This window comes from Lepidochelys kempii, chromosome 20 (assembly GCF_965140285.1).
Source record: "Lepidochelys kempii isolate rLepKem1 chromosome 20, rLepKem1.hap1, whole genome shotgun sequence".
In the NCBI taxonomy this organism is placed as follows: domain Eukaryota; kingdom Metazoa; phylum Chordata; order Testudines; family Cheloniidae; genus Lepidochelys; species Lepidochelys kempii.
Genome location: NC_136399.1, coordinates 25,859,860 through 25,887,560, shown reverse-complemented (window position 1 = coordinate 25,887,560; position 27,701 = coordinate 25,859,860). Strand labels below are relative to the sequence as shown.

Genomic DNA, 27,701 nt, shown 5'->3' with positions numbered 1-27,701 from the left:
TCGGGCGCTGCCCAGGCCCCAGCCGAGATCAGGGCCCCGTTGCATCGGGCGCTGCCCAGATCCCAGCCGAGATCAGGGCCCGTTGCATCGGGTGCTGCCCAGATCCCAGCCGAGATCAGGGCCCGTTGCATCGGGTGCTGCCCAGACCCCTTGTCATGCCGGGCCCTGCAGTGACACGCTGAGACAGTCCTTGCCCTAAAGAGCTTACAGTCTAACCAGACAAAGATAGGGAGGGGAAACTGAGGCATGGAGGGACAAGTGACTCACTGTAGGTCACCCAGCAGGGCAGTGGCAGAGCTGGGACCAGACCTTGGGTCTCAGCTCAGCCCGCAGCACGCCCCAGCCCTCTAACCGCCCTGATGTTTAACAGACCAGAACCAGGGCATCGTTTTTCCAAGAGCTTTATTTTTAACAGGTTATAAATGGGATTAACGTAATACTGACATCAGCGAATACACCTCTTTGTATGTGCGACTAAACAGCCCCCCCAGGTATAAACTGAGTGCTGAGCTCACCGCCCCCCTCCCCAGGATACTGCCCCAGCGTGCGCGGGCGGGGGGTGGGGGGATTATAAAATGTTCAATAAACATGGCTGGGGGGTGGGGTGGGTCAGACAGCAAACGGAAGCTTAAAAAAAAAAAAGACACAGATTTGTACCGCGGCTTTGAACCAAGCCCCAAATGTGGGGGTGGAGGGGGCAGGGGAGGGGAAAATAAGACATCACCCTAAAAGTCTGACTGGCTCATACCAAGGCAGAGCATAAATGTGGAAGCTAAACACCCGGCGGGTCTGTGAACGCTGCAGCCAGCCCTGCCCTCTGCGTCCGGCTGTCTGCGTCCGCCGAGGCCCTAAATACCGGGCGGTAAAGTAACGTAGATCTGTCATTCTTTTCTCGGCGTATATTAATCTATAGATTTGGTATAAATTAGGAATGTTTCCCTTCTTAGTTCTTTCTTTTTAAAACCACTTGCCACACCCTTTGGTTCCAATTTCTTTCCCATCCTTTGGCCGGAGAGAAATGGCTTTTGGGAGAAGTTTGGTACTTAAAAGGATTTGTTATTGCAGCTCAAAGATACATAGAGCTGGGTTCCAGAGGAGCAGCCGTGTGAGTCTGTATCCGCAAGAACAGGAGTCCTTGTGGAACCTCAGAGACTAACCCATTTATTTGAGCAGAAGCTTTCATGGGCTACAGCTCACTTCATCGGATGCATACCGTGGAAAATACAGTGGGGAGATTTGATATGCACAAAGAACATGAAAAAATGGGTGATCTATGCCATCCTGTGCCAGCAATGCCCCTCTGCCATGTACGTTGGCCAGACCGGACAGTCTCTACGTAAAAGAATAAACGGACACAAATCAGATGTCAAGAATTTTAACATTCAAAAACCAGTCGGAGAACACGTCAACCTCCCTGGACACTCGATTTCAGACCTAAAAGAGGCAATTCTTCAACAACAAAACTTCAAAAACAGACTCCAACCAGAGACTGCTGAATTGGATTTAATTTGCAAACTGGACACCATTAACTTAGGCTTGAATAGAGACCGGGAGTGGTCATTACACAAAGTAAAACTATTTCCCCTTGTTTATTCCCCCTTCTTCCCCCCCCCCCCCACGCACTTCCTCACACGTTCTTGTCAACTGCTGGCAATGGCCCACCTTGATCATCTCTACAAAAGGTCCCCCCCTGCTCTCCTGCTGGGAATGGCTCGCCTTAAGTGATCACTCTGGTTACAGTGTGTATGGTGACACCCATTGGTTCATGTTCTCTGTGGATATAAATCTCCCCACTGTATTTTCCACTGAATGCGTCCGATGCAGTGAGCTGTAGCCCACGAAAGCTCATGCTCAGATAAATGGGTTAGTCTCTGAGGTGCCACAAGGACTCCTGTTCTTTTTATATAGAGAGCTAGGTAGGTATAGAGAGAGAGGAGGTGCTGCCCCCTACTGGCCAGGTAGGGTAATTAATCCATGCAACCTCCCAGACAGTTAACACCCTATGAGTTGTGTGGGTATTTACCAGGCTGGAATTTTTAGGAAGGTTTTTTTTAAAAACCTGCTCCCTTTAAAATCGATTCTAGAAACAGAGCCCCAGCTGCTTCCATCACAGAAATAACACTGAGTAGAGCAAGCTTTTTTAAGTGGGGAAAACAATCCAGACGGGAAACTGAGGCACAGAGCGACAGAATGTGACTTGCCCAAGGTCACGCGCACAGGAGGAGTCTGGGTCTGTCCCCTGAAGATGGACGGAGTACCCACAATGCACCAAAGAGCCCCCCGTCTCCAGCTACAGTCCAATGGGGGGACAGGGGAGGGGAGCTCCCGGCTCGCGTGAATTTCCATGGCGTGTAGGAATGGCCCCTGGACGGGAATCCCGTGTCTGCCAGAAGCAGGCCAGGGCGATGCAGCTGCTGCTGGAGTGGAGCCTATCAAACCAGCTGTGGCAGGGCCCACAGTCGCGGGTCCTTCCCTGTGGGACCAAATCCAGCGGAGACGTAGAAAACACAGCTGCCCGATTTCCACCACCGAGCTTGTCTCCGGCTTCCTTTGTCTCATGTCCTTGCTGCCCCCCAACATCCATCCCAACTCCCCCCAGCCAGCAGCAGCCGCCCCCCGGCTCCGGCTGGCACAGGGGCTCCAGTGGCTCGGCTCGGACCGCAGGAGGGACAGGCCTTCGTAAGTTTCAGTGCTTGGGGTGGACGGCATTCCCTCGAGACCCGCCCCCTTCCTCCCCCCACATCTCGATCGCTGTCTTCGGGGCTGCCTGGGCGGAAACGCTGTCCCCTGCTGCCAGCAAGAGGGGGGAGAAACACGGCAGGTCCCTCCTCCGCTACTGAGCCTCGGTGGGCAGGACGGCTGCTGCGGTCTCGGCTTTTGGCTGCTTTGGGGTCCCCTGGAAAGAACATTTTGGCTTCAGTGTCGACCCGGCCTTGGCCCCGTCCGCCCGCTCCCTGTCCCCATTTAACAGCTGGGGAAACTGAGGCATGGAGCGAGCACAGGACACGCCACTGCTCATGCACAACAGAGCCAGAATTCGAACCCAGGGCTGCTGAGTCCCAGCCCAGGTCGTCCACTCAGCTGTGCTCAGGGAACCTCTCTCAGAGCCGGGGATAACGGCCCAGACCCGGGGGCCAGCTGGCTCTAAGCCGTGCCGACCACTCCAGAAGCAGCCCACCCGGCTCGGTCTGCATCTGCAGGTGTCTTTGTGTGTGAGACACGCCCAGGCCTCCCCCTTACCCAAGACACTGTCCCCCCATCCCACCCTTGGGAGAGGACACCAGCCCCTGCAGGCTCCGTCTCCCAGAGGGGCTCTGGGCACTGAGCTGCCCCACCCCGCTCCTGCTGCGTGCCGAGGGGCTGCTGGCCCCCAGCTCTGCCTGGCTCGCTCGCTGCCCCATCCTCGGGGCTCCCAGACGCCCGGCAGCCAGAGCTCCCTCTTTCGGGGCCGCGCTGCCCCACGGCTCCCCCCAGCTAGAGCCACTAGGGGCTGGGGGAGCCGGCAGGAGACACCGAAAAACAGGGCCCAAGCCTGGGAAAGCTGGACATGCCCCTTGGCATGGCCCTGCTCCATTTGTATCAGTGTGCGGGGGTGCGTGTTACACGCCCCGGGCCGGGCTCTGTCTGCACCCAGGGGGGCCATGCGGGGGTGGGGGGCACACCCATCACTCACCGGGGAAGGCGGCTTGGCGAAGTTCATGTGGGCATAGAGCATGGCGGCGATGTCGTTCTGCCCGGCCTCCAGCGCGATGGACAGGGCCGTGCTGCCGTCCTGCCGGGGGGGACGGGGTCAGGGGCGCCTGCTTGGGGTGACCTGTCCCGTCTCCGCAGCTGCCCCCCCCCGATGCTCCTGGCCCCTCTGGCTGCCCCAAAGCAGCTAGCACCCACCCCGTGGGGGAATGGTTCCGCAGTGGGTGACGCACAGGCCAATATGCAAATCAGGACATCACTACATTTGCATAAGCTCCCCCCACACCCCTCGGAGTATCTGCAAAGCTGGGTCTCCCCCCGTCCGCACCTCGAGGGCCCCCCTTTAAGCTACCAGGCCGGGGATGCTGACAAAGTCCCTGGGCTGGGCACTCACGTGGTCGGCCAGGCCCACGTGGCAGGCGGGCGTGGCCAGCAGCAGGCGGGCGATCTCGGCGTGGCCGTGCTCGCAGGCACACATCAGGGCCGTCGAGCCGTCGGCGTCCTGCAGGTTCACGTCGGCCGCGCAGGCCAGCAGAGCCCCCACCATGTCCTGGCGCCCGTGGCTCACGGCCAGCATCAGGGCCGTCTGCCCTGCCTGCGGGGAGCCCGGGGTCAGGCAGAGCTTGTGGGATTGATCCATGGGGGCAGGTGGGAAGGAGGAAACTCAGGGCGAGGGGAGAGATTGATGGGGGAGGGAGGACGGGGGGGGTGAATCTCAGGAGAAATCTATAGGGGGAGGAGTCCACAGGAGACAGGAGGGGTGGGGGGGTGTCAGTGGGTGGGGGGTGAGAGCGAGCTGGGGGGGTGAGGGAGGAGTCCGTAGGGAAGGGCGTGGGGTGAGGCGTGGGCCAGGTGGGGTGGAAGGGGTTGAACCCAGGTTAGTTCATCCAACCCCCGCCCCCCCGGCCAGTCCCCAGCCCCCTGCACTCCTGGCCAGCCCCACTCCCCAGCCAGCCCCCAGCCCCCCACGCTTCCAGCCAGTTTCCCCCCCCGGCCCTGGCCAGTCCCCCGCGCCCCCGTGCTCCTGGCCTGCCCCCGCCCACACCTGGCTGGCCTTGGCGTTGACGTTGCCCAGCTGCAGCAGCTGCTGGATGGTGGCCATGTCCTTGTCGGAGCGGGTGGCGGCCAGTGCCGTCAGCATGATGGCCGTGTAGCCCGCTTTGTTCTGCTTGTCCACGTTGCACAGGCCTGGGGAGGGAAACAGAGTCAGTAGAGGGAAGACCCCCCCCCACCCTGCCCTGCTCTGTTAACCACTAGCCCCCACCCCCATCCCAGTGCTGGAATAGAACCCAGGAGTCTGGGCTCTCCACACCCCCCCCTGCTCTAACCACTAGCCCCCACTCTCCCCTCTGTGGCCCCTCACCGGTCTCCAGGAGGCGCTGGACCACGGGGAAGTTGGAGTGCGAGACGGTGTAGTGCAGGGCCGTGTTCCCGTTCCCGTCCGCCATGTTGAGGATGAACTCCAGCAGCCGGGGTGAGAGGTCGCGGTACGCGGCCAGGCGCCCCCCAACGGCCTCAGGGGCAGCCTCCCTGTGGCATGACAGCTGCAGCCAGTCCTGCAGCACCAGGGTGTAGGCGGCCTTCTGGGGGGAGACGGGGAGAGGGGTGTCGCCCGCGAGCTTTTGGAGGCTCTAGCCACCAGCCCCCACTCCCCTCCCGGAGCTGGGACAGAACCCAGGAGTCCTGGTGTGATGTTGCACTCCATATGTTTATGGAAATATGCTTATGAGTGTAAATATAATGTACCTGGAATATGCTTTAAGCAAAAGGTCTTGTGTAAGGTATCATTACAAAGCTTATAATCCACTGAGTGTAGTCATCCTATTTGTATGAATGTACCGTTCTTGCATCTGAAACTAGAAATATGAAAAATAACTCTGAAGTCCTATTGTAATTATGCAAAGCGTGGGCCATTAATGGTGGTTTGGAATCTTGATGGCTCCCATTAACCAGGACAATTGACTGTAGATGGCTCTGTTTACTTGCAAGCCTTCCTGTGAGTCAGGCCTGGAAGAATGAAGGCTTGAGGGGTCTCACAGGACATGTGACCATGTCACCTGGTACTGGAATCCATCTTAAACCTGGTGCTTTTCCATTTAGAAGAAGGGGTGGGGACCCAGAGAGACAAAAGAGTCCCACCTTGTGCCAAAGCTATAAAAGGGGGTGGAACAGAACAAAGGGGGCTGCAGTCATGAGAAATCCCCTAGTTACCACATGAACGGGAACTAACAAGGTCTGTACCAGGGGAAAGGATTGGGCCCAGACTAGGAAGGAGTCTAGTCTGTGAAGGAAGCTTATTGGAACATCTCTAGGGGTGAGATTTACCTGTATTCAGTTTCTTAATGTATCAGGCTTAGACTTGTGTGTTTTGTTTTATTTTGCTTGGTAACTCACTTTGTTCTGTTTGTTATTACTTGGAACCACTTAAATCCTACTTTTTATACTTAATAAAATCACTTTTGTTTATTAATTAACCCAGAGTAAGTGATTAATACCTGGGGGAGCAAAGAGCTGTGCCATCAGTGTTATAGAGGTTGGACAGTTTATGAGTTTACCCTGTATAAGCTTTATACAGAGTAAAACGGATTTATTTGAGGTTTGGATCCCACTGGGAGCTGGGTGTCTGGGTGCTGGAGACAGGAGCACTTGCTGAGCTGTTTTCAGTTACGTCTGCAGCTTTGGGGGCCTGGTTCAGACCCTGGGTCTGGGTTGCAGCAGGCTGGCATGTCTGGCTCGACAAGGCAGGGTTCTGGAGTCCCAAGCTGGCAGGGAAAACGGGCTCAGAAGTCTCAGCACATCAGGTGACAGTCCCAAGGGGGTCTCTGTGACTGAACCTGTCACTCCTGGCTCCCAGATCCCCTGCTCTGACCACTAGACCCCCCCAGTCTCAGCCAGGGGCTGTGCAGCACCCAGCATGATGGGGCCCTGATTTTGGCTGGGGTCATTACCCTCTAACCCTAGTACAAAGAATTAACAAGAGCAAATCTTTGCCTGGCACCCGCTTTTGCTCTGTTTCAATCCCCCCACCCTGTTTCTCTCAGCTGACATGAACGAGGTGCCGCATTTCACTTTAAGGCCACGTCACTTTCACCTCCCGGCGCTGCTCTGCTTCGCTGGCAGAATCCTGCCGGGGAATTTCCCGGTTGTTTGAGCCCCTCTGCAGGCTCTTTGGCCGGGCTTCACGTTGTATAACCCCTGGCCCTTCTCGGGGTGCTCCCTGCAGCTAGCCAAGACGGCAGTGTGAAGGGAGGCAGCGTGGCCTCAAGGGTAGCGCACTGCCCTGGCCCTCAGGAGCCCGGGGATCTCCTCCCAGCTCTGCCCTAGGCCCGCTGGATGAGCTGGGGCAGGTCACATCCCCTCCCAGTGCCTCGGTTTCTTAGATGACGATTCTGTGACCTGCTTTTCAAAGGGACCTGAGCTCTAGGGATTATTCTTGTCTGTTCCTCCACGTCCATTAAACCACCTGCCGGGCAGGAAGCTGGGCCGTGTCTCGCTGCCCCAGGCTGGCGAGGTGTGTTCTGGGCTCGCTGAGGAAAGCCCTCTGCCAGGAGAAAGCAGCGAGAACCCGGGAGTCCTGCCTCCACCCACAACCTGCACCAGGATAGTTCGCTGTCCCCCCCCACCACACACACAGTGGCCACTCTGTGAACAGCAGGTGCTGTAGATCCTGTAGCTCCGGCAGAAGCAGCCTGGGCTGTCGTACCCTGAGGTCCCAGGTTCTAGACCCGCGCACGGGCCCCTTATCTCTCCGTACCATCTCCTTGTCCATGAGCAGGTCTGGGCTCTCCAGGTACTTCTGCAGGGTTTCACAGGCCGCTAACAACTCCGGGCTGAGTCCTGTCCTGCAACGAGAGGTGGGAGCAGGGGGCTAGTGGGGTCTAACCCATTGGGGGGGGGTTTCCTGAATCTTGGGGGGGATGAGAGGACGAGCCAGGGACTCTAGTGAGTCCTGCAAAGGGGGCTGGTCCCTGAAAGCGGCATCCAAGGGTTATGTTGGGCCTAACGGGCAGCAGGGCCAGGGCAAGGCGGCCGGAGGGGAGAGCTGCCCTCCCCAGGCATGGTTCAGGACAGACGGAAGCCAAGGAGCCAGCTGCTCAGGGCATGATCCCGGCTCCGGCTGCAGCCCCGAGAGCCCAGCCTGGGCCCAGGTTAGCCCCAGCTGGGTGGGGGCAGAGCCCAAGCAGGTGCTGAAGGCGTTAGCCCAGCTAGGATCCAGACAAATCCCTGGCACAACATTCCCCTCCCAGAGCTGGGAGAGAACCCAGGAGTCCTGGCTCCCTGGTCTAACCCCCAACCCCACTCCCCTTGCACGAGGGCGCAGACCCCTGTACAGTTACCCAGTGGTGCTTCCTTGTGCCGTGCTGGGGGGTTCCCCTGCCGTCGCCGTGTTGCCCTCTGCCGGGACTCTCTGGGGGGCCAGCACCTGCCCCGCCGGGGGCCCCTCGCTGGCCTCATGGTACTCGCTCTCCGTGCTCTCGTTGTCAGAGGAGTTCTCGGCCGTGCTGGAGCCCGAGGAAGTGGACTCGTACCTGAGGTGGGGAGTGGGGTCAGAGCTGGCAGGGCAGCACCAGGTCTCGCGCCCCTCCCCAAACCCAGGAATCCTGGCTCCCAGCCCCCCTGCTCTAACCGCTAGACCCGCACTCCCCTCCACAGCTGGCAAATAGAACCCAGGAGTCCTAACACCCAGCCCCCGCCCACCCCGCTCTAACCACTAGACCCCCATTTCCTGAAACAGGAAGCGAACCCAGGAGTCCTGGCCACCAGCCCCCTCTCCTCCTGCTCTGCAGTTCTCCTTACCCGCCGTTGACGCCCACAAACTGGAGAGTTTTCTTGCTCGCCATCTCCGGGGCCTCCTCTTGCCGCTTCGTGCCGGTTCTGACGCCCCCCTGAGCCGGGGCTGCAGGGAGACAAGCAGAGAGGCCAGGATCAGAGATCGGCCCGAGCCCCCCACCCCTGAAGCCCCTTGGCCGCTCCTGAAGCTCCTGGCCCACCGTGCCCCTCACCTGGGTCCTCTGCCTTGCTTGGACACGGTGCAGCTGGCTGAGCTGGGACAAGGTCCGGGGCGACTGCAGCCTCTGGCTTCTGGGGGGCTCCGGGGGGCTCTGGGGGGGGGCGAAGGGGGGCAGAGTTAGAGACACAGACCCATGCCCAGGTGGCACCACTGACCCTGGGCTGGCTGACAGGGGAGGGGAGATGCTCAGATGCCGGCTGGGCCTGGCCCGGCAAGGCTGTGACAGGTGCCCAGCGGGCAGGGGGATGGTGGAGTGTGGGGGAGGGGCTCTAAGAGGTTCGGGTGGGGGTTGGTTGGGAGATAGGATCAGAGACCCCCCGCCCCCCCCTTAGCAGCAATCCTTGCATCCATGGGCCCAGTGCCTTCCCAGCAGGTCCCGTTCCACCCTCTAGCCCCCTGCACCCCCCGGCAGGTGGGGCAATCTGGGGGGACGACACTGGGTGATGCAATGAGCCCGGCTCATGGTAATGGTGGACTAACAAGGATGCTAATCGAATCTCATGCTCCGGCCTCAGCTCCAGCAGTCCAGAGCCCCTGGGCAGGAGGGGGACCCAGGGGTCCGGGCTCCCAGGACCTCTAGGCAGGAGGGGCACCCAGGGGTCTGGGCTCCCAGGACCTCTAGCCAGGAAGGGGAACCAGGAGTCCGGGCTCCCAGGACCTCTAGCCATGAAGCTACAAGCCCCGGCTAGGGCTGGGAAGGGACCCAGGTGTCCTGCGTTGCACTCACTGTCTTGTGTGATTTCCCAGCCCTGCACAACCCTTTCCCTGCCCCACCCCACAGCTCCATCCCAGGTCTTCCCCCCAGCCAGCCCCCATCTCCCCTTCCAGCTCTTAGGTTTAGGCCAGCTGCCCCCCACATCCATCCCCCCCCAACTCCACTTGTGAGACCAGAGACCCCTCAGTCAACAAGAAGGGGCCCGATTCTCAGTGATGCTCACCCCGCCCCCAGGGTGGAAGTGCCCCTCTGAGGTCGCTGCTCCCTGGTGTAGGGGGATGGGTCAGGGGCAAGGCCAGAGCATATTATGGGTATTCTCTGCTCGGCCATGCATGAGGTTAGAGCAGCCCCAAGGCTGCTGGAAGTGACACGGGGTCTGGGCAAGACAGGGAGAGGGGAAGGAGCTAAAGAGGCTCAGACCCCCTCCCCCAAGGACAGGCTGGACATTTGTGGAGAGAGCTGGGGCCCCAGGAAACAAGCCTGGAGCCACCCCAGAGGCACGGGCAACGGGACTGGGGGGCAAGTACGTTTATCCATCCAGCCGCCGGGAAAGGACCGAAAAGAACCAGAGCTCGCCAGGCTCCTGGATTCCCAGCCCCCTTTGATCTCCCCAGGGAGGAGGCTGCTTAAAGTCTCTCTCATCTGCTCTAAGCAGCTGGCCCCAACCATCCTCTCCAAACAACCCCCTGCGATTTCGGACAGGCGGGAGACGGGGGACGGCCAGCGGTGCCCCTTCCCCCGCGATTTTGGGCTGGCGGGAGACGGGGGATGGCCAACGGTGGCCCCCCGCGATTTCAGGCAGGAGGGGGATGGCCAGCGGTGGCCCCCCGCGATTTCGGGCAGGCAGGAGACTGGGGACGGCCACCGCTGTTATTGCAGGAGCCGTCGGCACCGGATTCTGCTCTGGTTCCAACGGGGACGGACGCTGGACATTTTAAACTCAACACGGGCTGGGTTCTGGCGAGATCTCCCTCTAATGCCCGAAGTCCCAGGGCCCGAGTTCCCCAGGAGACTGGAGCCCACGCTCACTGCGGCCCAGCTGGCCGTGCAAGGCTCGGCAGCCAGCGGGTTTATTTTGGACTCATTTTGATGGCCGGCAAAGTTTATTTTTAAGCATCTTTTCTCTATTTTTATCAGTTTCGGTTTCCCCAGTTGCGCTGGCTGACGGGGTCCAAGCACTGCTTTGCAGTTTCCCCGCTGGTGGGATATTACGGAGGGGCAGGCAGGAATTGTTTTTTACTGCAGCCGCCGAGCGTCCAAAAGGGAACACGCTGCAACCGGTCCAACCCAAACCGCCTGGGGCACAGGTCCAAGAAGCCCGGGGGAGCAGCCTGAAGTCGAACGCCGACGGAGTCTCAAGCAGCGGCTCGCTGGCTTCGCCCGCCTGTGCCCTTCGCTGACTGCCGTGGGCGAGATCTTTCGGCTGGGTCCGTGCCATGACATCGGCAGTCCCTGAGAAAAATCTGACCCTTCCGAGCCTGGTTCTAATCGATGGACCTTGTTGTAATACAAGGTATGAACTCAGGGCCCCTTGTTCCCTGCAAAACCCAGCTGTCTTCTTACCCTTAACTTGAGTAACGAGCCTAATCAAGAGGAATTTGGAGGTCACATTAAACTCCAGACGCCCTTATGACCTTGATCTGCTAACTTGTGTTCGACTCCTACCCACCGCTCACTCGCCAGAGCTGCGGCCAGTTAGACCGCACCTCGCTGCGCCGTGTAGACGTGCCCCATAGCTGGGCTTTCAAACCAGTTTAGGTCGGGCTGGTTGGACGAGTGCAGATCTCACCAGAACATGCAGCCTTTCCCTGGGGGGCACTGCATTGGATAGGTGGGGGGACGGGGGGGAGGGGCCGGCTCAGGGGGGTGGGGAATGGGACACGGGGCCTTTCCCATTTAGCTCTGCCCCCCAATAATCCCCACCCCAGCACTGACCAGGGGCTGGGGAGCCCCTGAGGAAGGACACAGGGAGCCCTCCCACCCCCCCACAGATGCCTGCGCTGGGCCCTACCTGGTGAGGCTCCACCGCCCGGGCCCGTCTCCTCCCCGCGGGGCTCGGCCACGATGCTGATCTTCTTAACGCCGTGGATGGGGGCGGCGTGGGGTGCGGCGGCGTGGATGGGGAAGGCCGTCTCCACCACCACGGCCTGGGGCGGCGTCCCCGGCTCCCCCCGGGTCAGGGCCCGCAGGCTAGCGTAGGGCTCCTTGGTCTCCAGGCTCTGTGCCCGCTGCGGCCGGTGGGCCATGCCCGTGGCCTTGCTGGCGGCGATCTCCGGCTCCCGCTGCACCTGGATCACCTTGACCGTGTCCGCCTTGACGGGCACCTCCTGCTGCTGCCAGCCGGGGCGTCCCTCCTGCCCGGCCGTGCCCGGCTGCGCCAGCTTCTGCTGGGCCCCCTGCAGCTCCCGGAGGGCCTTCTGCAGCTGCTTCTCCAGCACGGCGACCTTGGCCGACAGGGCGAGCGCGGCCTGACGCTGCCCCTCTGGCACCAGCTCGTGCTCGCTCACCCCCACCCCCACGCTCCGCCGGTCCCCCGGCTCCGCCGTCCCCACCCCCACTGACCTCACCTCCTTCCGCTCTGCCGCCGGCGGGGGGCTCAGGGGGGCCGAGCCCCCCGAATCCAGCCTCCGGCTCCCCCGCAGCGGGGAGGTGGCCCCCTCCCCGCCCCTGCCCTCCTCCGGGATCTCGATGTAGAGCTCGCCCCTGGCTTTGCCCTTCCCAAACCCACCCGGGTGGCCCAGGAACTTCTGGCTCTTCAGCTGGACGCTGAGCTGCCGCTTCTCCTCCTGCAGCACCGAGACCTTCACCTGCAGCACCGGGATCACCTTCACCTGCTCCTCCAGCTGCCGCAGCTTCTGCAGGGCCCCGGCCATCTGCTCCCGCACATGCTGCAGGTGCCCGGGGCTGGGGCACACGGGCGTGGACAGCCCCGAGCCCAGCGGGGTGAACCCGGCCGGCGCGCCGGGGGGCTGCCCGCCCAGCAGGGAGCTGGAGGAGCCCGAGACGCTGCTGTGCAGGCTCCCCAGGCCCCCCGCCTGGTCCTCCAGCTTCTTGCGGGCGTCCAGCAGGGTCTTCTCCACGCGGGCGTTGAAGGCGCCCGTCCCGCCCGGGGGGTAGAAGCCGGGGGCGCAGTAGGAGTAGGAGGAGTGGCGGCTGTCCAGGCTGGCGTTGGAGCACAGGGACTCGGTAGAAGTCCACCAGGAGCCGGCGCCGCGGGGCAGGGAGCTGTGGCGGGGCCGCCGGTGAACCGGGACCCGCCGGATGGTGTTGCCTTTCTCGATGTCGTCCACGTACTTCAGGAAGTCCAGGTCGAGGCGGTAGCCGTACGGCGTCTCCACCGAGTAGGGCAGCTGCGGCTCCTGGGCCCCGAAGGCGGCGGGGGAGGTGGGGGTGGGCTTCCCTGCAAGCCGGGGGAGGGCAGGGGTCAGTGGGGGTGCACAGGCGTTAGCTGACTCCCCCGCCCCGCCCCCATCCCTGTTTGCAGAGAGAGAAAAACTGAGCCACGAGAACGTTACCCCCAAGTGCATCAGTAACTAGACCCCCAGCGTCCTGGCACCCAGCCCCTGCCTCACTAACCCACTCCCCTTCCCCTAGCTGGGGATAGAACCCAGGAGTCCTGGCACCCAGCCCCCTCCCCTCCCAGAGCTGGGGATAGAGGCCAGGAGTCCTGGCTCCCAGCCCCCCTCCCCACACACACATTAACCACTAGACCCCACTCCCCTCCCCGAGCTGGGAACAGAAACCAGGAACACCGTTAGGCCCCTGGGATTTGGATTTATTCAGCGCCTTGCACCCTGGAGGAACCCAAAGGTCCTTAGAAAACCAATTTACCATCTATAGGTGTCCAGGCAGCTTCCTTGTCTCATGGGTAGAGTGCAGCCACCTCTGGGGTGGGGCACAGCAGCTGACTAACACCCCACAGCACCGCTGCACTGGACAGGAAGCGAGGCTCTTGGGTTCGACTGAAGCCGCATTGGGGGCAGACGTTGGCCCGGACTCCTGGTTTCACACCTGAGCTCTGCAAAGCGGGCCCAGAGGTCTTTGCACTCCCTGTGCCCTGAGCACAACACTCACCTGGGAAACCGGTCTCCATGTGCAGCACCTGCGCCATCCTGGCCCGGGTCCCCGCCTCAGGCCCGTCACCGAAATCCGGGGAGCCCTTAGCAAGCGGGAAGACGCAGCCCCACGACCTGCAACAAGAGGCAGTGACGTGGCTGGGAACACGGCCGGGGGAGGAGACCGACCAGGGGGCCCATCTAGCTCCAGGCCCCCCCAGCCTCGAGGGGACTGGCTGGCCCAGGAGTCCTGCCTCAAACCGCTACACGCCCACTTTCCTCCCAGGGCTGGGGAGAGAACCCAGGCGTCCTGGCTCCCAGCCCCCCTGTTCTAACCCACCAGCCCCCTCCCCTCCCAGAGCCGGGAGAGAACCCAGGAGTCCTGGCTCCCAGCCCCGCTCCCTCCACCACGATCCCAGTTTGCTTAAAGCCTGACTCTCCGGGCCCCATACCGCCCGCCCCGCCCCGCCCCTGGCTCTCGCCCTCCCAGTGACCAGCGCCCAGACCCCCCAGCACTTTCCCATCTGCTGTGTCTGGTTTCCTGGCCCCGCCAGGCTGGGCCCTGAGCCAGCAGCATGGATCCCGCCCTCCCCCATCCGCTCGCTGGGGGGTCCTACGGGGTGTCCCCTCCCCAGCCTGCTCAGCCAGTCACGGGGCGGGGACATGGCCTCCCACTGACCCACAGCGTCCCCCCTCTCTCCCACTCCCTCCCCCAAGAGCCCCTCCGACTGCAGGGGGTCTCTTCCCCACTCCATCCACGCCTGGAGCCCGGAGCAGGGTCCCCCACCCAGTGTGGAGCCCGGGACCTGTTGGGGGGAGTCCTGCTCTGACCCCCCATCAGACCCCCACTCCCCTCCCAGAACCAGGGAGAGAACCCAGGAGTCCTGGCTCCAACCCCCACCCGCTCTAACCACTGGACCCCATTCCCCAGCCAGGCATTAACGTGAGCTGCTTGGCCAGGCTGCTCAGCTGGGGTGAGCTGGTGTTGCTCCGTCAGCCGCAGCGGAGGCCCGCTGGGGCTCCGGCCCCCTGCACCGTCACGCCAAGGGCATTTCTGCCAAGGAGCCAGGCGCAGAGAACCAGTGACAGGGGCCAGGGAGCCACAGGGACTTTCCAGCCCCCCGGCCAAGCGGAGCTCTTGGCAGGGTCATTCCCGGTGCCAGGCCTCTGGGAAGTCTGATGCTGGGCAGGGGAGGGGGGCTGGGAACTGGGCCAAGACAGCGTCTCGCTGGGAGGGGGAAAGCACCCCCCTGGGGTTGGTCTGGCCTCCCTGGCAGGGGACTGGATCCCTCTGCCGGGCACATCGACGCCTGGCGCAGGACAGGAGCGTGGCTCTGGGAGGAGGTGGTGGCTGGGAGACAGGGCTCCTTTCCCAGAGTTGGGGAGAGAACCCAGGAGTCCTGGCTCCCAGCACCCCGGCTCTCCCGGACCCCACTCCCCTCCCAGCGCTGGGGAGAGAACCCAAGAGTCCTGCGTGATCCCTACAGACGCGATGCCAAGGGGGGGGCTGGTGGTGCCAACCCAGAAGCACGGGGCTCTGACGCTGTGTTAATCTTGGGGTGCACCCGCCGCCCCCAGCCGCCTGCCCACAGGCCTGCATTCACCCGCATTGCCCACGCACCTCGGCAAAGCCCCGAGCCGGGATGCAAGCGGCCGCCGGGCTCGGGGGGCGAGATGGACACACGGACACGGTGAGAGACCCAGACAGCATGCACACGTGCCCCCTCCCTCGCCAGCAGGGGAAACACACCAATGGCATTGCTGGACCGGGGCTGTTCACGGCACAGCCCGACCCACATCGGCACGTGGCTGGTGCCCATTGATTTTCCATGTCCCGCTGGGTCGATGGGGCCTTTGCGCCCCCTCCCTGCGATGTCGGCCTTAGGGGCAGAGGGCTCCGCTGCCCTGGTGCTCTGGGAATGGCGCTGGGGGGCGGGGGGATAACTGGGCCCCAAGCCCCCTGCTCAGCCCGTGGGGGGGGGGGCACCATCCGATCTACGGCATCCAGTGTTTCCCCTTTGCAACCCCCCACCACCCAGTCAGCCAATTAGGAAGCAACAAAATCAAGCAGAAGGGAAAATAGTTCATAGCCAAGGAACAATCCCCCCCCCGCCCCCGAGGCTGCCATAGTGACCAGGGTGGCATCACTCGCAGGATGCCGGGGTTCACGGTGCAGCCGGTGCCCAGGCCGCAAGGGGCTGAGATCTGGTCACAAGGGGGGGGAGGTACCCGGAGGGGAGGGCGGGAAGCGTGCGGTTGACAGAGATCAGCTGGGCACCAGAGGAGAGATTGTCCCACCTACAGCAGGTTAAGCGCCAGTGGGGGTCGGGGGGGGGCGGCTGGGTTGCGAGCTGGGTGCTGGATCGGTCAGCCCCCCCCTTCTGGTCAGTTTCCAGGCGCTGGGCTCTGCCAGGAGAGGGGACCCGGGGGCATCGGGACGTTTTCGTGTCATGACGGCGCCCGGGAGCCCCAGCCACGGCCCAGGCCCCCGTTGTGCCAGACGCTGCCCCCCACGCACCGAGGGCCCGTCCCTGCCCCCCCCAGGCCCTAGTCCATGGGGATAGGAGGGACTCGGGCCCAGCAGCTGTGGGGGCCACCCGGACCCCGCTCCCCCAGCGGAAGAGCGGGGCCCAGCCATGCTGGTCCCCCCGGGCCCCCGCTCAATGCCCACCTGCAGGACCCAGTGACCCCCCCAGCCCCCGACTCCCCAGTGCCGGGGACCCCGTTGGGGGGCACGACCCCGGCCGGGCTGAACAGGACGGATGTTGCTGGGGGAGGGGGTGGCTCCGTAGCTAAAGCATCAGATGGAAAATAAAACAAATGGTTTAAAAATAGAAGTGGGGGGGGGGCAGGGGAGGGAGCTTTTGAGGCACAGACCCAGGAAGCAGCGTCTGGGGCCGGGGAGCTGCCAAGGCCGGGGTGGTGGGGGGGCAGTGGGGGGAGGCAGAGCAAGATCAGGCCCTCTGCCCATTTCACCAGAGCCCTGCCCCCCCAGCCCTGCGGGTGCCCCTCAAGGGAGAAATGGAAACCCAAATCTCCTGCCCAGCCCGAAGCTGGGCTCCAGCCCCTTTGGTGGCTGATTTGAGAAACGACCTGGGGCTGCTGACCCAGCTGGGGGGCGGGGCAGGAAGCTGGAGAAATGGGAGGCAGGTGGGGGGGAGGGTCTGTGTGAGCCGGGGAGAGGGCAGAAGGGAAGGGGGGGAGCGGGGAGGGGCAGGGGCTAGGGGAGCAGATAGGGCAGTGAAGGGGAAGGGCATAGAGAGGTGGGGGGAGATGGGGAGGGGAAGGGGGAGGGGGGGACCGCAGCAGGCGAGGGGGGAGCACGGGAGTTGGGGATGGAGCGGATGGGCAGTGGGGGGAGAGCAGGGGATGGGCAGGGGAGGGGAGCACAGGGAGAGGGGGAGGGGGGATGGGCAGGGGAGGGGAGGGGAGCACAAGGAGAGGGGGAGGGGGGATGGGCGGGGAAGGGAGCACAGGGAGAGGGGGAGGTGGGGGGATGGGCAGGGGAGGGGAGCACAAGGGGAGGGGGAGGGGGGATGGGCAGGGAAGGGAGCACAGGGAGAGGCGGAGGTGGGGGGATGGGCAGGGGAGGGGAGCACAAGGAGGGGGGATGGGCGGGGAGGGGAGCACAGGGAGCAGGAGAGAGTGGAGGGGGGGATGGGCAGTGGGGGAGCAGGGGAGGAGTGGGGGAGGGGCAGGAGAGGGGGAGGGGCAGCGGGGGGCGCACGGGGAGGGGGGGAAGGGCCCCCGCAGCCCGGGTCCTTTCCGTATATGGCAGTGATTTGCTCTAAAAATAAACAGTTTTGCAGGCGGCTACGTGAGAATTTCCTGCCGCCGGGCCAGGCTCAGCCCCCCCGCTGACCCCCGCCTGCAGCCCCCCCCAGCCAGGGGCACGGGGGCAATGAGGCAAAAGCAAGAAGAGGCCCTTCCCCTTGGGGGCGCCGGCTCCCATCCGGCCCCGGGGGGGGTACTCAGGGATTTCCCCAGCTCAGGCCTGTGTGTGCCCCATTGTGCACCAAGCGTGGCAGGTCTGAGCCCAGGCCCCGGTGGCCAGCAGGGTGGGGGGTGGCTTTACCCTCAGGGGCCCGGCTCCCCCCCTAGGGCGCAGAGCAGGGCCCTGGGTGCCGGGCAGGGAGGCAGCCATGGGCCTTGCTCTGGGAACCACTGAGGCACAGCAGCCCCCCCTCCCGCCCCACGCAGGGTCCTTCCTCCTGGGGCAGCCCTCCTCCTACGTGCCCCCCTGTGAGTGTCACCCCCTGCCCAGCCCAGAGCGGGGCGCCCCTTCCCCCTCGTCAGCCCTTAGCAAAGCTGGGGACCCCCCTGCCCACCCATGGGGCTGCCACTGCAGCCTCCTCTGGAGGGGCCCTCAGGGGGGCTGCGTGGGGCGAAACGAAGCGGACCTGGCTGTGTCGTGTGCTGCATCTAACTGCCCATCCCCCGGGAGCCCCTGCTCCAGCCACGGGTCCCCCAAAGGCTCCCTCGCACCCCCTGCCCCCCAACTCCTGCCCCGCCAAGGGGAGCTGCCCGGCCCCAGTCTCAGCGGGCTACATTGGGGCTAAGCAGGTGGGTCCCTGGCCCGTCGGGCAGCGCGGCCGGGTGCCCCCTCCCTGGGCAGTCACCTGTGAGCCCTTCATTGCACAACCAGGGACCCTTCGACCCCTCTGGTCCTGGGGGGTGGTATGCTCCGCCCCCCCCGCCCCCCGCGGCCGGCGACCCACTCTCACCCCAGCCAGCGGTGCCTCCCGATCACTCTGCCTGTGCCGGGGGAGACGGGATGCCAGCACCATGCTGCCCCCGGGCACGTCGCCCCCCGAGCCGTCCCCACCTGCCCAGCGACGGTCGCTGCCCTGCGGAGCAAAAGGCACCAAGTGTCAGTCACTGAACGGAGGAGAACCCAGGAGTCCTGGCTCCCAGCCCCCGCCCCCAAGCTCTAACCACTGGACCCCACTCCCCTCCCAGAGCTGGGGAGAGAACCCAGGCGTCCTGGCTCCCAGCCCCCCTGCTCTAACCACTGGACCCCGACTCCCCGGAGAGACCCCCCGGCGTGCTCTTCCCCCCGCCCCCCCCAGCAAGCTGCCAGTCTGTGCATGGAGGAAATTTAGCTTCGCTCCTGAGCCTCCCACCACAGGCCGGACGCGGCTCAGCCTCCCCCTGCCCCACCCCATGGGGTGGGGCAGGGGTGGGTCCCCCTCCTGGCAGCGTCTGGGAGCTGTAGGATGTGGGGGAAACGCCCCGCCAATGCTGGACTCACGCTCAATTGTTCCATCTCCCCCTGGACCCCAAAAGAATTCGTATTAAGAAACAGTGAGATTGAGGCACTGCCCAGACCCCAGCCGAGACCAGGGCCCCGTCACGCCCGGCGCTGCCCAGACCCCAGCCGAGATCAGGGCCCCGTCGTGGTGGGCGCCGCCCAGACCCCAGCCGAGATCAGAGCCCCGTCGTACAGGGCCCCGTCACGCCCGGCGCTGCCCAGACCCCAGCCGAGACCAGGGCCCCGTTGGGCCAGGCGCCGCCCAGATCCCAGCCGAGACCAGGGCCCCGTCACGCCCGGCGCTGCCCAGACCCCAGCCGAGACCAGGGCCCCGTCGCGCCGGGCGCCGCCCAGACCCCAGCCGAGACCAGGGCCCCGTCACGCCCAGCGCTGCCCAGACCCCAGCCGAGATCAGGGCCCCGTCGTGGTGGGCGCCGCCCAGACCGCAGCTGAGATCAGGGCCCCGTCGCGCCGGGCGCCGCCCAGATCCCAGCCGAGACCAGGGCCCCGTCATGCCCGGCGCTGCCCAGACCCCAGCCGAGACCAGGGCCCCGTCGCGCCGGGCGCCGCCCAGATCCCAGCCGAGACCAGGGCCCCGTCGCGCCCGGCGCCGCCCAGACCCCAGCCGAGACCAGGGCCCCGCTGGGCCGGGTGCCGCCCAGATCCCAGCCGAGACCAGGGCCCCGTCGCGCCCGGCGCCGCCCAGACCCCAGCCGAGACCAGGGCCCCGTCGCGCCGGGCGCCGCCCAGATCCCAGCCGAGACCAGGGCCCCGTCGCGCCCGGCGCCGCCCAGACCCCAGCCGAGACCAGGGCCCCGCTGGGCCGGGTGCCGCCCAGATCCCAGCCGAGACCAGGGCCCCGTCATGCCCGGCGCTGCCCAGACCCCAGCCGAGACCAGGGCCCCGTCGCGCCGGGCGCCGCCCAGATCCCAGCCGAGACCAGGGCCCCGTCGCGCCCGGCGCCGCCCAGACCCCAGCCGAGACCAGGGCCCCGCTGGGCCGGGTGCCGCCCAGATCCCAGCCGAGACCAGGGCCCCGTCGCGCCCGGCGCCGCCCAGACCCCAGCCGAGACCAGGGCCCCGTCGCGCCGGGCGCCGCCCAGATCCCAGCCGAGACCAGGGCCCCGTCGCGCCCGGCGCCGCCCAGACCCCAGCCGAGACCAGGGCCCCGCTGGGCCGGGTGCCGCCCAGATCCCAGCCGAGACCAGGGCCCCGTCGCGCCCGGCGCCGCCCAGACCAGTAGATGGGTCCCCTGGAGGTGGGACATGTGGAGGGAAGGGAAAGGACATAGAGAGAAGAGGGCAGGGCAACCCGAAAGCGCCGCCGAAGCGAACGGGAGGGAGAGGGACACACAGAGACCGCGGACGAGGCCGGGGAGAGGGAAAGGAGCCGGCGAGGGCCGCGAGTTGCCGGCTGGACGAGCCGCTCCCTGACCCCATCCCCAGGAGACACCCCCTTGTCCTTCGCTTCCCGTGAGTCACCCCGGAGGCCCCGCCGGCGCTGGCTGGAGCTGGTGGTGAGCTGGACCTGGGAGAGGAGCTGCTCCGGGGCATCCACCCCGGGGAGCCAAGCGTCCCAGCCGGGGTCTGGCTCAGAGAGCACCCGACGGGGCGCGGTCGGCCCTGGGGGAACCGGGCTCAGAGCAGCCCCTGGCTGGGGAGGGATTTGGCCGGTTCCCGGGGCCCCGGCTCCCCCACGCTGGAACATCCATTGCTCCTGACCACAACTGGCACCATGGGATCCCTGCCAGCTCCTGGCTCTGCCCTGGGCCCCACCGCCACCTCGGCCAGCGAGAGACCTGGCTCCTGCCCCAAATGCAGCCACCTCTGGGGCGGGACGCGGCAGGCAGGCGATCCCCTGGCAGCCTGGGCTGGCCAGTGCCCCAGTGCAGCCCTAGGGGGCGCTGTGCCGCAGGGGGGGGGTGGGGCAGCAGGGGGCGCTCTCTCCCGACACTGAGCCCCACCCTGTTCCCGGCAGTGGCCCATGGAGGAGAGGAGAGCGCCCCCCGCAGCAGGGAGTGGCCGCCATGGGGCTTTCCTGGGTTGAAGGAGCCAGAGTGGGGCTGGCTGGGGGGCGGCTGACTGACCTGGGGGGGGGCACAGGCTGCAGGGAATTTGCTGCACCAGCCCTGCCCCGGTGCCAGACAGCATAGGCCAGGCAATGGAAACCCCTCGCCCCCCGGCACCGGCCTGGGATCCCTGCTGGGAGCGCTGGGGGCGGGGGGGCACTGCACCCAGCAATGCCAGCACCCCTCAATCCAGACTCAGCCCCCTGAAACCCCAGCCCTGGGCTCCCCCCTGGCCCCTCACTCCCGCCCCACAGGCCCCTGCTAGCCCAGCCCTGCCGGTGCCCCTCAATCCCGACCCACAGCCCCCTGAAACCCCAGCCCTGGGCTCCCCCTGGCCCCTCACTCCCGCCCCGCAGCCCCCTGCTAGCCCAGCCCTGCTGGTGCCCCTCAATCCTGACCCACAGCCCCCTGAAACCCCAGCCCTGGGCTCCCCCTGGCCCCTCACTCCCACCCCGCAGCCCCCACATGTGGCTTTGCCTATAGAAGGCCAGGAGGCCGGGGCAAAGCTGCCACATTCCTGCTTGTTTTGCAGCCGGGAGCTGCAGGGCTCTGGCTCCGGGACACGCCCGAGGGGTGGGGGCCACGCTGCCTGGGTGTGTCCCTGTGTCTGTGGTTTCCATGGACCCCTCCCCGGCCCGCCGCCCCTCCAGCCCAGCTCAGGCCCTGCTAATCCTGCGGCTCAGGGTGTCGGGAACCCCCAGGGCACCAGGGAATTGGGGGGGATCCAATAGAGTTAGAGGGACCCCGGCCTGGGCCTCCCCCTGTCCACCACCCAGGGACTGTCACCCCCCAGCCTTGGTGCATGTGCCAGGAGACTGGGAGTCAGGATGTCTGGGTTCTAGATTCAGGCCTGGGAGGGGGTTCTGGGCCCCCAGATCACACCCCGGGGCCCTGTGTCCAAGTGCTCTCCACACGGGTGCCCCATACGGACCGGTCTCTACAGGGCCAGGCTGCCAGGCTGCAGCTTGGAGGGGGAGGATCACAGAAGGGACACTCTCCCCCACCCCAGACCTCAGCACGGCCCCTTTAAGGCAGGTCCGCCCCCCCGCCCCCAGCCCTGGGAGCACATGGAACCAATTAGTCTGGGCCTGGCTCGCATGGGTCCGGCCGGGGCTCGGGTTTCACGCCCAGAGCTGTACGCAGGGGAGGGGAGCGGGGGCTGGTTGTACAGGGACCCTGCCCCCACCGCTGAGATGCAGCTACCTCTGGGGTGGGGCCCCGGGGCTGGTTATACAGGGATCCCGGCTGGGAAGGAGGGTGCTGGGGCCAGGCTGGTGCCGGGGTGGAGTGGGTCGGCTGGGCCCAGGCTCAGGGGGTGCGGGGGGGGGGGAAGCAGAAACCCGGGCTTGCTCCTGGCCGAGGCACCGGACTGGGTTTTCTCAGACGCCTGCGTCCAGCTCTGGTCTGAGCCACAGCGGCCTTGATCCCACCTGGCTCCCACTGACTGCAGGACCTGCCCAGCTCCGACCCCCGCCGGCCCCCCGCAGCAAGTGCAAATGCCCCAAAAGAGTGCGGGGCCACGGCCGGGGGGGCACCCGCCTAGCAGGAGCTCCGGGCGCAGACACAGCCGCGGATCAGTGCCCCCGTTCTAGGGCAGCCCCTGGCGAGGCCGCTCTGGTCCCACCCATGGTGCACTGGGCCCTGGGACGGCGCTGAGAGCAGTGACCCCTCCAGGGTGCCCATCCCCGGGGCGTCTGGGCCTCGGACACCACCCTCAGAGCCGGCCCTGTGGCAAAGACATGGACAGGATGCCCCAAAACCAACCCCATGGGCCAAGGCCAGGGTATCCCAGCCGGGCCCCGGGCCCTGCCTCCTGCCTCCCCCAGCCTGGGGTGGGTCAGAGGGGAAAGGCCCGGTGTCCTGTTCCCCTTCTGCGGCCGTGGGGATGGGCTCAGAGGCCGGGTGAGGGACTGGCATGGGAGGAGGGCAGGACCTCCAGATGGTCCATGCTACAGCCCCACAGATTTTGGACCTCCTGCCCCTGTCTCTGCCCCAGGGGGGAGCTGCAGGAAATAAATCAAGCCCCCACCCCCATCCCAGCTGGAATCCCACCCCCAAAGCTCCCCATCCTCCTGCTCTGAGCCCCCCCCAGCCACAGGCCCCGCCTGGGCCCCCTTAGGGACTTTTCCTACTTCCGCCTGGGCCTGGCATGAAAGCAGCGATTGTCTGACCTTCCCCCGCCGCCCGCGCCTCACTCGCACAACGGAGCCATTCAGCCTCGGGAGCCCCCCAGCCCCCTCCCCCCCCAACGGGGTCCGGCCAGTGCGCAGGGACTGGGGGGAGCCGTGGGGAGGGCTGCACCTTGGGAGACGGGGCCCCCAAAATGGGGGCATCCGTGCGAATCCTCCCCTTCTGGCACAGACCAGGGGGTGGGAGAGAGGGGCTGCAGTGCGTTAAATGGGCTTGCAGGTTGTGGGGCAGATTCTGGAATAGGGGGGACGTTGGGGGACCCTTTCCACTCTCCCCAAATGGCACAGAGCCCCCCCCACAAGAAGGCAGGACTTAGCCCAACCCCCCCCGATTCTGTTCCTGGCCCTAGTGCCGAGACTGGAGGGAGCAGAGAGGCTGCAAAGGGGGAAAAACAGCTGCAGGCTTCAGGGCTTCGGCAGCCGCAGGGGGTCAGGAAGGACATGCCACTAATGCAGGGGGCAGGGGCCTCTGGGGTGTCAGGCGCTGGAGATTGGACAGGAGTGGCTGGGTCCAGGGATCCAGACTGGAGCGGCAAGGAACAGGGGGAGCCTGGCTAGCTGGGCCCATGGGGCTGGACTGGGTGGTGGGGGACAGTGTGGGGGCAGGAGGGATATCGGGGGAGCTGATCTGGGGGATGGCGTGTGCCAGGGGGATCCCACAATTCCCGTGGCCCCTGGGAACAGGCCCATCCCTCCGCCCAGAGCAGCCCCACCCCACACACTCACCCCAAACCCAGCCAGCCCCAAGTGTGGCAGCCACCCCCGACCCAGACAGGCCTGGGCCAAGCAGCCCGCATGGCCCAGGGCAGTGTCTGGGGGAGGGGGGGAAATCAGGCTGGGTCTCCTCAAGCTACGATGTGGGGAGACAGAGACTGGCTGATGTGGGTCGGATCCCCCCGATCCTCCCTGCAGGCCAGGACCCCCCCACCCTCTGCCCCATCCCTCCTCCCCTGCCCACAGCCCTACGACCCCCCCTTGCAATCCAAGCCCCCCCCAGTCCGAGCCTCCCCGCCCACTGCTGCTGCCCCATCCCCCATCCCCCCCTTCCCATGGGCCAAGTCCAGCCCCCAACCGTCTCGAGTTTGTCTCCCAGCACGACTGGGCCCAGCTACCCGCGGCCCCTCTCTGCCCAGAGCTGAGAATGGGGGGCCTGGGGGGCAGCACCCCTGTTGGGCACAGAAATTCCTTCCGCTTGAGCTGTTTTTGAGCCACCGTCAAGAATGTCCTGGGGGGGAGAGGGGGGGCGTCTCCTGCCCCGTTGTCCTGCTTGGGGCGGGGAGGGATCGGGGCCCAGCCTCCGGCCCTGCACCCTGCCTGGCCCCCCCAGGCTCCCTGGCAAGGAGCCTGTGCAGAAGCTGAAAGCAGCAGATGTCGGGGCCAGGTGGCCGCCCCCGAGGTGCTGCGGCACTGGATTGGGAGCCCGGACACCTGGGTTCCATGTCTGCCTCTGATCCCCTGGCTGAGTCCCTTCCCCCGCTCCGTGCCTCAGTTTCCTCCATGTGAGCTCTCATAGTACATGTCCCAGCGCCCAGCACGATGGGGGCCCCACATTTGACTGGGGGGGGGACACACAATGGGGCCCTGATCTCGGCTGGGGTCTGGGCTGCAGCTGTCACAATGGGGGCCCTGAATTTGGGGAGACACACAATGGGGGGGTCCCCGATCCCAGCCATGGCTGCGTGAGGATTTTCCCCCAGCAGCTCTTAGAGGTGGCCACGGAGGGGTTAATTGCTAATCGGCCCTAATCGGCTAATCCCGGTTCTGATCCTTCCCTTCTGACATCACACCTCTCAGCTGCTCCTTGGCACTGTCCCACCGTTACCTCCCCCACGGCCGCCGCACCCAGTCTGCCTGCCGGGGTGGGGACATGGCCCGTCAGGGCCCCGGCCACCCACCGAAACGAAACGCCACCCGATCCCGACCTTCACCCCCTAAACTTATTACTGGCCCCTCCCCCTAAATTCCACCCCCTTAAAGCTGGGATTCTCCATCGCTTCCCGTTCCCCACGGCTGCCGCGTTCCCCACGAGAGGCAGCTACCTGTCTGCATGTGGGGTTGCAAGAAACGGGCCCTTGTGATTTACGGCCCTGATTCTGCAACCGCTTTTGCACGTGCACAACCGGGATCTTAGCCTGGGAGCTCTAGGCTCTGCCCCTCTGTGTCTGCAGCACCAGGCCCGCCAGGGCCCCGAACTTCCTGCAGCGTAGCTGGTAAACCTCCCGTGTTATAACCTCCCGCCAGTGTGGGAGCCTGTTAAACCAGGGGCATTTCCACCTGGCAGGTGAGTCCGGGGGGGATCTGGCCTCCAGCGACTGGAGGAGAAATGAGATACTGCTTACTCGATACTTAGTGCCCAGAGATCCGGCTGAGGTTGTGACCCCTTGTTGTGCCAGGCGTGGCCCAGACCCCGGCCAAGATCAGGGCCCTGTTGTGCCGGGCACTGCCCAGACCCTGACCGAGATCAGGGCCCCATCGTGCTGGGCGCTGCCCAGACCCTGGCTGAGATCAGGGCCCCGTCGCGCCGGGGGCTACCCAGACCCTGGCCGAGATCAGGGCCCCGTCGCACCGGGTGCTGCCCAGACCCCGGCTGAGATCAGGGCCCCGTCGCGCCGGGCGCTGCCCAGACCCCAGCTGAGATCAGGGCCCTGTTGTGCCGGGCGCTGCCCAGACCCTGGCCGAGATCAGGGCCCCGTCGCGCCGGGGGCTACCCAGACCCTGGCTGAGATCAGGGCCCCATCGTGCCGGGCGCTGCCCAGACCCTGGCTGAGATCAGGGCCCCGTCGCGCCGGGGGCTACCGAGACACCGACTGAGATCAGGGCCCCATCGTGCCGGGCGCTGCCCAGACCCCAGCTGAGATCAGGGCCCTGTTGTGCCGGGCGCTGCCCAGACCCTGGCCGAGATCAGGGCCCCATCGCGCCGGGGGCTACCGAGACACCGACTGAGATCAGGGCCCTGTTGTGCCGGGCGCTGCCCAGACTCATAATAAGATCCAGTCCCTGCCCCTGGGATCTCCCAGTCAAGGGGTCATGGCCCCCACGTTACCCCCAGAGAGGCTAAGTGAGCAGCCCAGGGCCCCACAGCAAGTCGCTGGCAGAGCTGGGGATTTGACCCCCATCTCCCAGCCCTGGGCCATGTGCCAGAAGCACGACGCCGTCCGCCCTCTCCCCAACGGCCTGCGGGCCGCCCCATATCCCTTGGAGTGATTTCACCCCCCGCACCACCCGGCACCCTCACCTGGCACCCAGATGTGTAGGGAGAAGCCAAGATGCCTGACCCAGGGCTGCGGCTCAAAGCGTCTATCATGGGGGGCCAGGCCGGGCCCAGGGACCTGACTCCGGAACCCCAACTGGGAATCAAACTGCAGGCCCAGGGGGCCAAAGACAAGGCGCTTCCCCTGGGAGTCCCCATCCCACTCCTATCTCAGCCCCCAGAACTGGGTCGCTCCCGCATTTCCCTTCCCCAAGGCCAGGGAGCCACTCTGCAAGCCCCTGCCCAGCTGGCCCAGCCACTGGCCACCCCAGCCCCCAGCCCGCCCACACACAAGTGGAAAACAAGGGGTAAAGCCGCTAGAGTCTAATGACAAACATCTGGAGCTGGGAGACTGACCAGAGCTCCCCTCCCCCCGGCACAGTCCAGCCCAGAACCATGCCCTTCCAAAATATATCCGATTGCCTCCGAGCGGAGCCGTCCCCGGCCCACAGCTCCCCCTCGCCGGGCTGGAGGGCAGGGACCCCGGGAGAAAAAGGGGCCCAGCAAAATACTCCAGCCTCTTCCAGAGCCGATTGGTCGGGAGTTGGGGACTTCTGAGGCCGCCTTTGGGCCCTCGCTGTGTTTCAAATGGACCACGGACAGCCCGATCGACGCCCCTGGGGTGCAGTTAGATTTCCCTACTCTCCGGGCTCCTCTCCTGGTCCTGCCCAATGGGGGGCTGGGGAATCCGGCTGGAAAGTCGCCTGGCGAAGAACGCGAACCCGAGCGAAGCAGGAGGCCGGGGATCGTCGCTCGCTTACCTTGGGAGAAACCCCGTCCCCACGTCGGACTCTCCTCGCCCCGTCCCGACCTGGCGAAGCGAGAAGAAAGGTCTCGGTTTAACGGGAACCGGCGGTTCGGGGGGCCGGGGGCATCGGGACTGCGGGACCGCGCGGGGTCAGAATCTGGGGTTTGAACAGGGGCCGAGAAAGAAGCGGGTGAAGTGACCTCAGCTAAACTCCGGGGACGGGACGGACGGGACCTGGTCTCCGCAGGCCCCAAAGGAGATGCCGGCTCCCTCCAGTTCCCCACCTTCCCCCTCGACGCCGTGCCTGCAAAGAGCCCCCCAGGTTGGCACCAAATTAGTCGGGCTCCTTGGGAGGAACGGGCGGGTTCTCTGGGTCTCCAGCCTTCCTGGGGCCCAGGTGCGCCCCTCGGGGGCCCCACGCCAAGGGGGCAGAGGAGGATCCGGGGGGATTTTGCAGGGTCTGGTACCGTTTTTCCCTCCGCTGTCAGTTTCCCAGTCTCCCAGGCAGAGACTCCAGAGCTCTGAAAGTGACCAGCCAGCCCAGCGCCCTGGGGCTGCCTTCGGTCCCGCCCCCCTGCCCGGGACACACCCCTCCCCAGCTAAAAGGGGCAGCGACCAGTGTGAGCGGGGCCCGATCCGGCGTGCGAAGCACTGGTGGGATAGAAGATCAGGGTAGGAAGGGACCTCAGGAGGTCATCTAGTCCAACCCCCTGCTCAAAGCAGGA

At 65.3% G+C, this 27,701-nt stretch overlaps 1 protein-coding gene across 1 annotated transcript; it reads right to left on the bottom strand.

The window, feature by feature from the left end:
* Positions 1-1,207: 1,207 nt before the first annotated feature.
* On the bottom strand, positions 1,208-27,521 carry KANK2 (KN motif and ankyrin repeat domains 2). Its single transcript, XM_078849566.1, has 16 exons — positions 27,444-27,521; positions 26,990-27,039; positions 18,196-18,318; positions 13,491-13,606; positions 12,093-12,816; positions 12,006-12,021; positions 11,428-11,953; positions 8,694-8,792; positions 8,488-8,587; positions 8,028-8,219; positions 7,445-7,532; positions 5,054-5,273; positions 4,736-4,878; positions 4,085-4,285; positions 3,674-3,772; positions 1,208-2,896 (listed from the first exon to the last, which is right to left on the bottom strand). The coding sequence occupies exons 4-16, from the start codon at positions 13,525-13,527 to the stop codon at positions 2,834-2,836; spliced, it is 2,508 nt and encodes an 835-aa protein (XP_078705692.1). The 5' UTR covers positions 13,528-13,606; positions 18,196-18,318; positions 26,990-27,039; positions 27,444-27,521; the 3' UTR covers positions 1,208-2,833.
* Between the last annotated feature and the right edge of the window lie 180 nt (positions 27,522-27,701).

Coding starts and splice junctions, on each gene's coding strand:
- KANK2 (XM_078849566.1), bottom strand. CDS start 13,527: ATGGCGCAGGTGCTGCACATGGAGACCGGTTTCCCAG. Junction 8,793..11,427: donor GGGCGGTGGAGCCTCACCAG/GTAGGGCCCAGC, acceptor GCCCCCCCCCAG/AGCCCCCCGGAGCCCCCCAG. Junction 5,274..7,444: donor TGCTCATGGACAAGGAGATG/GTACGGAGAGAT, acceptor GTCTCCCCCCAG/AAGGCCGCCTACACCCTGGT.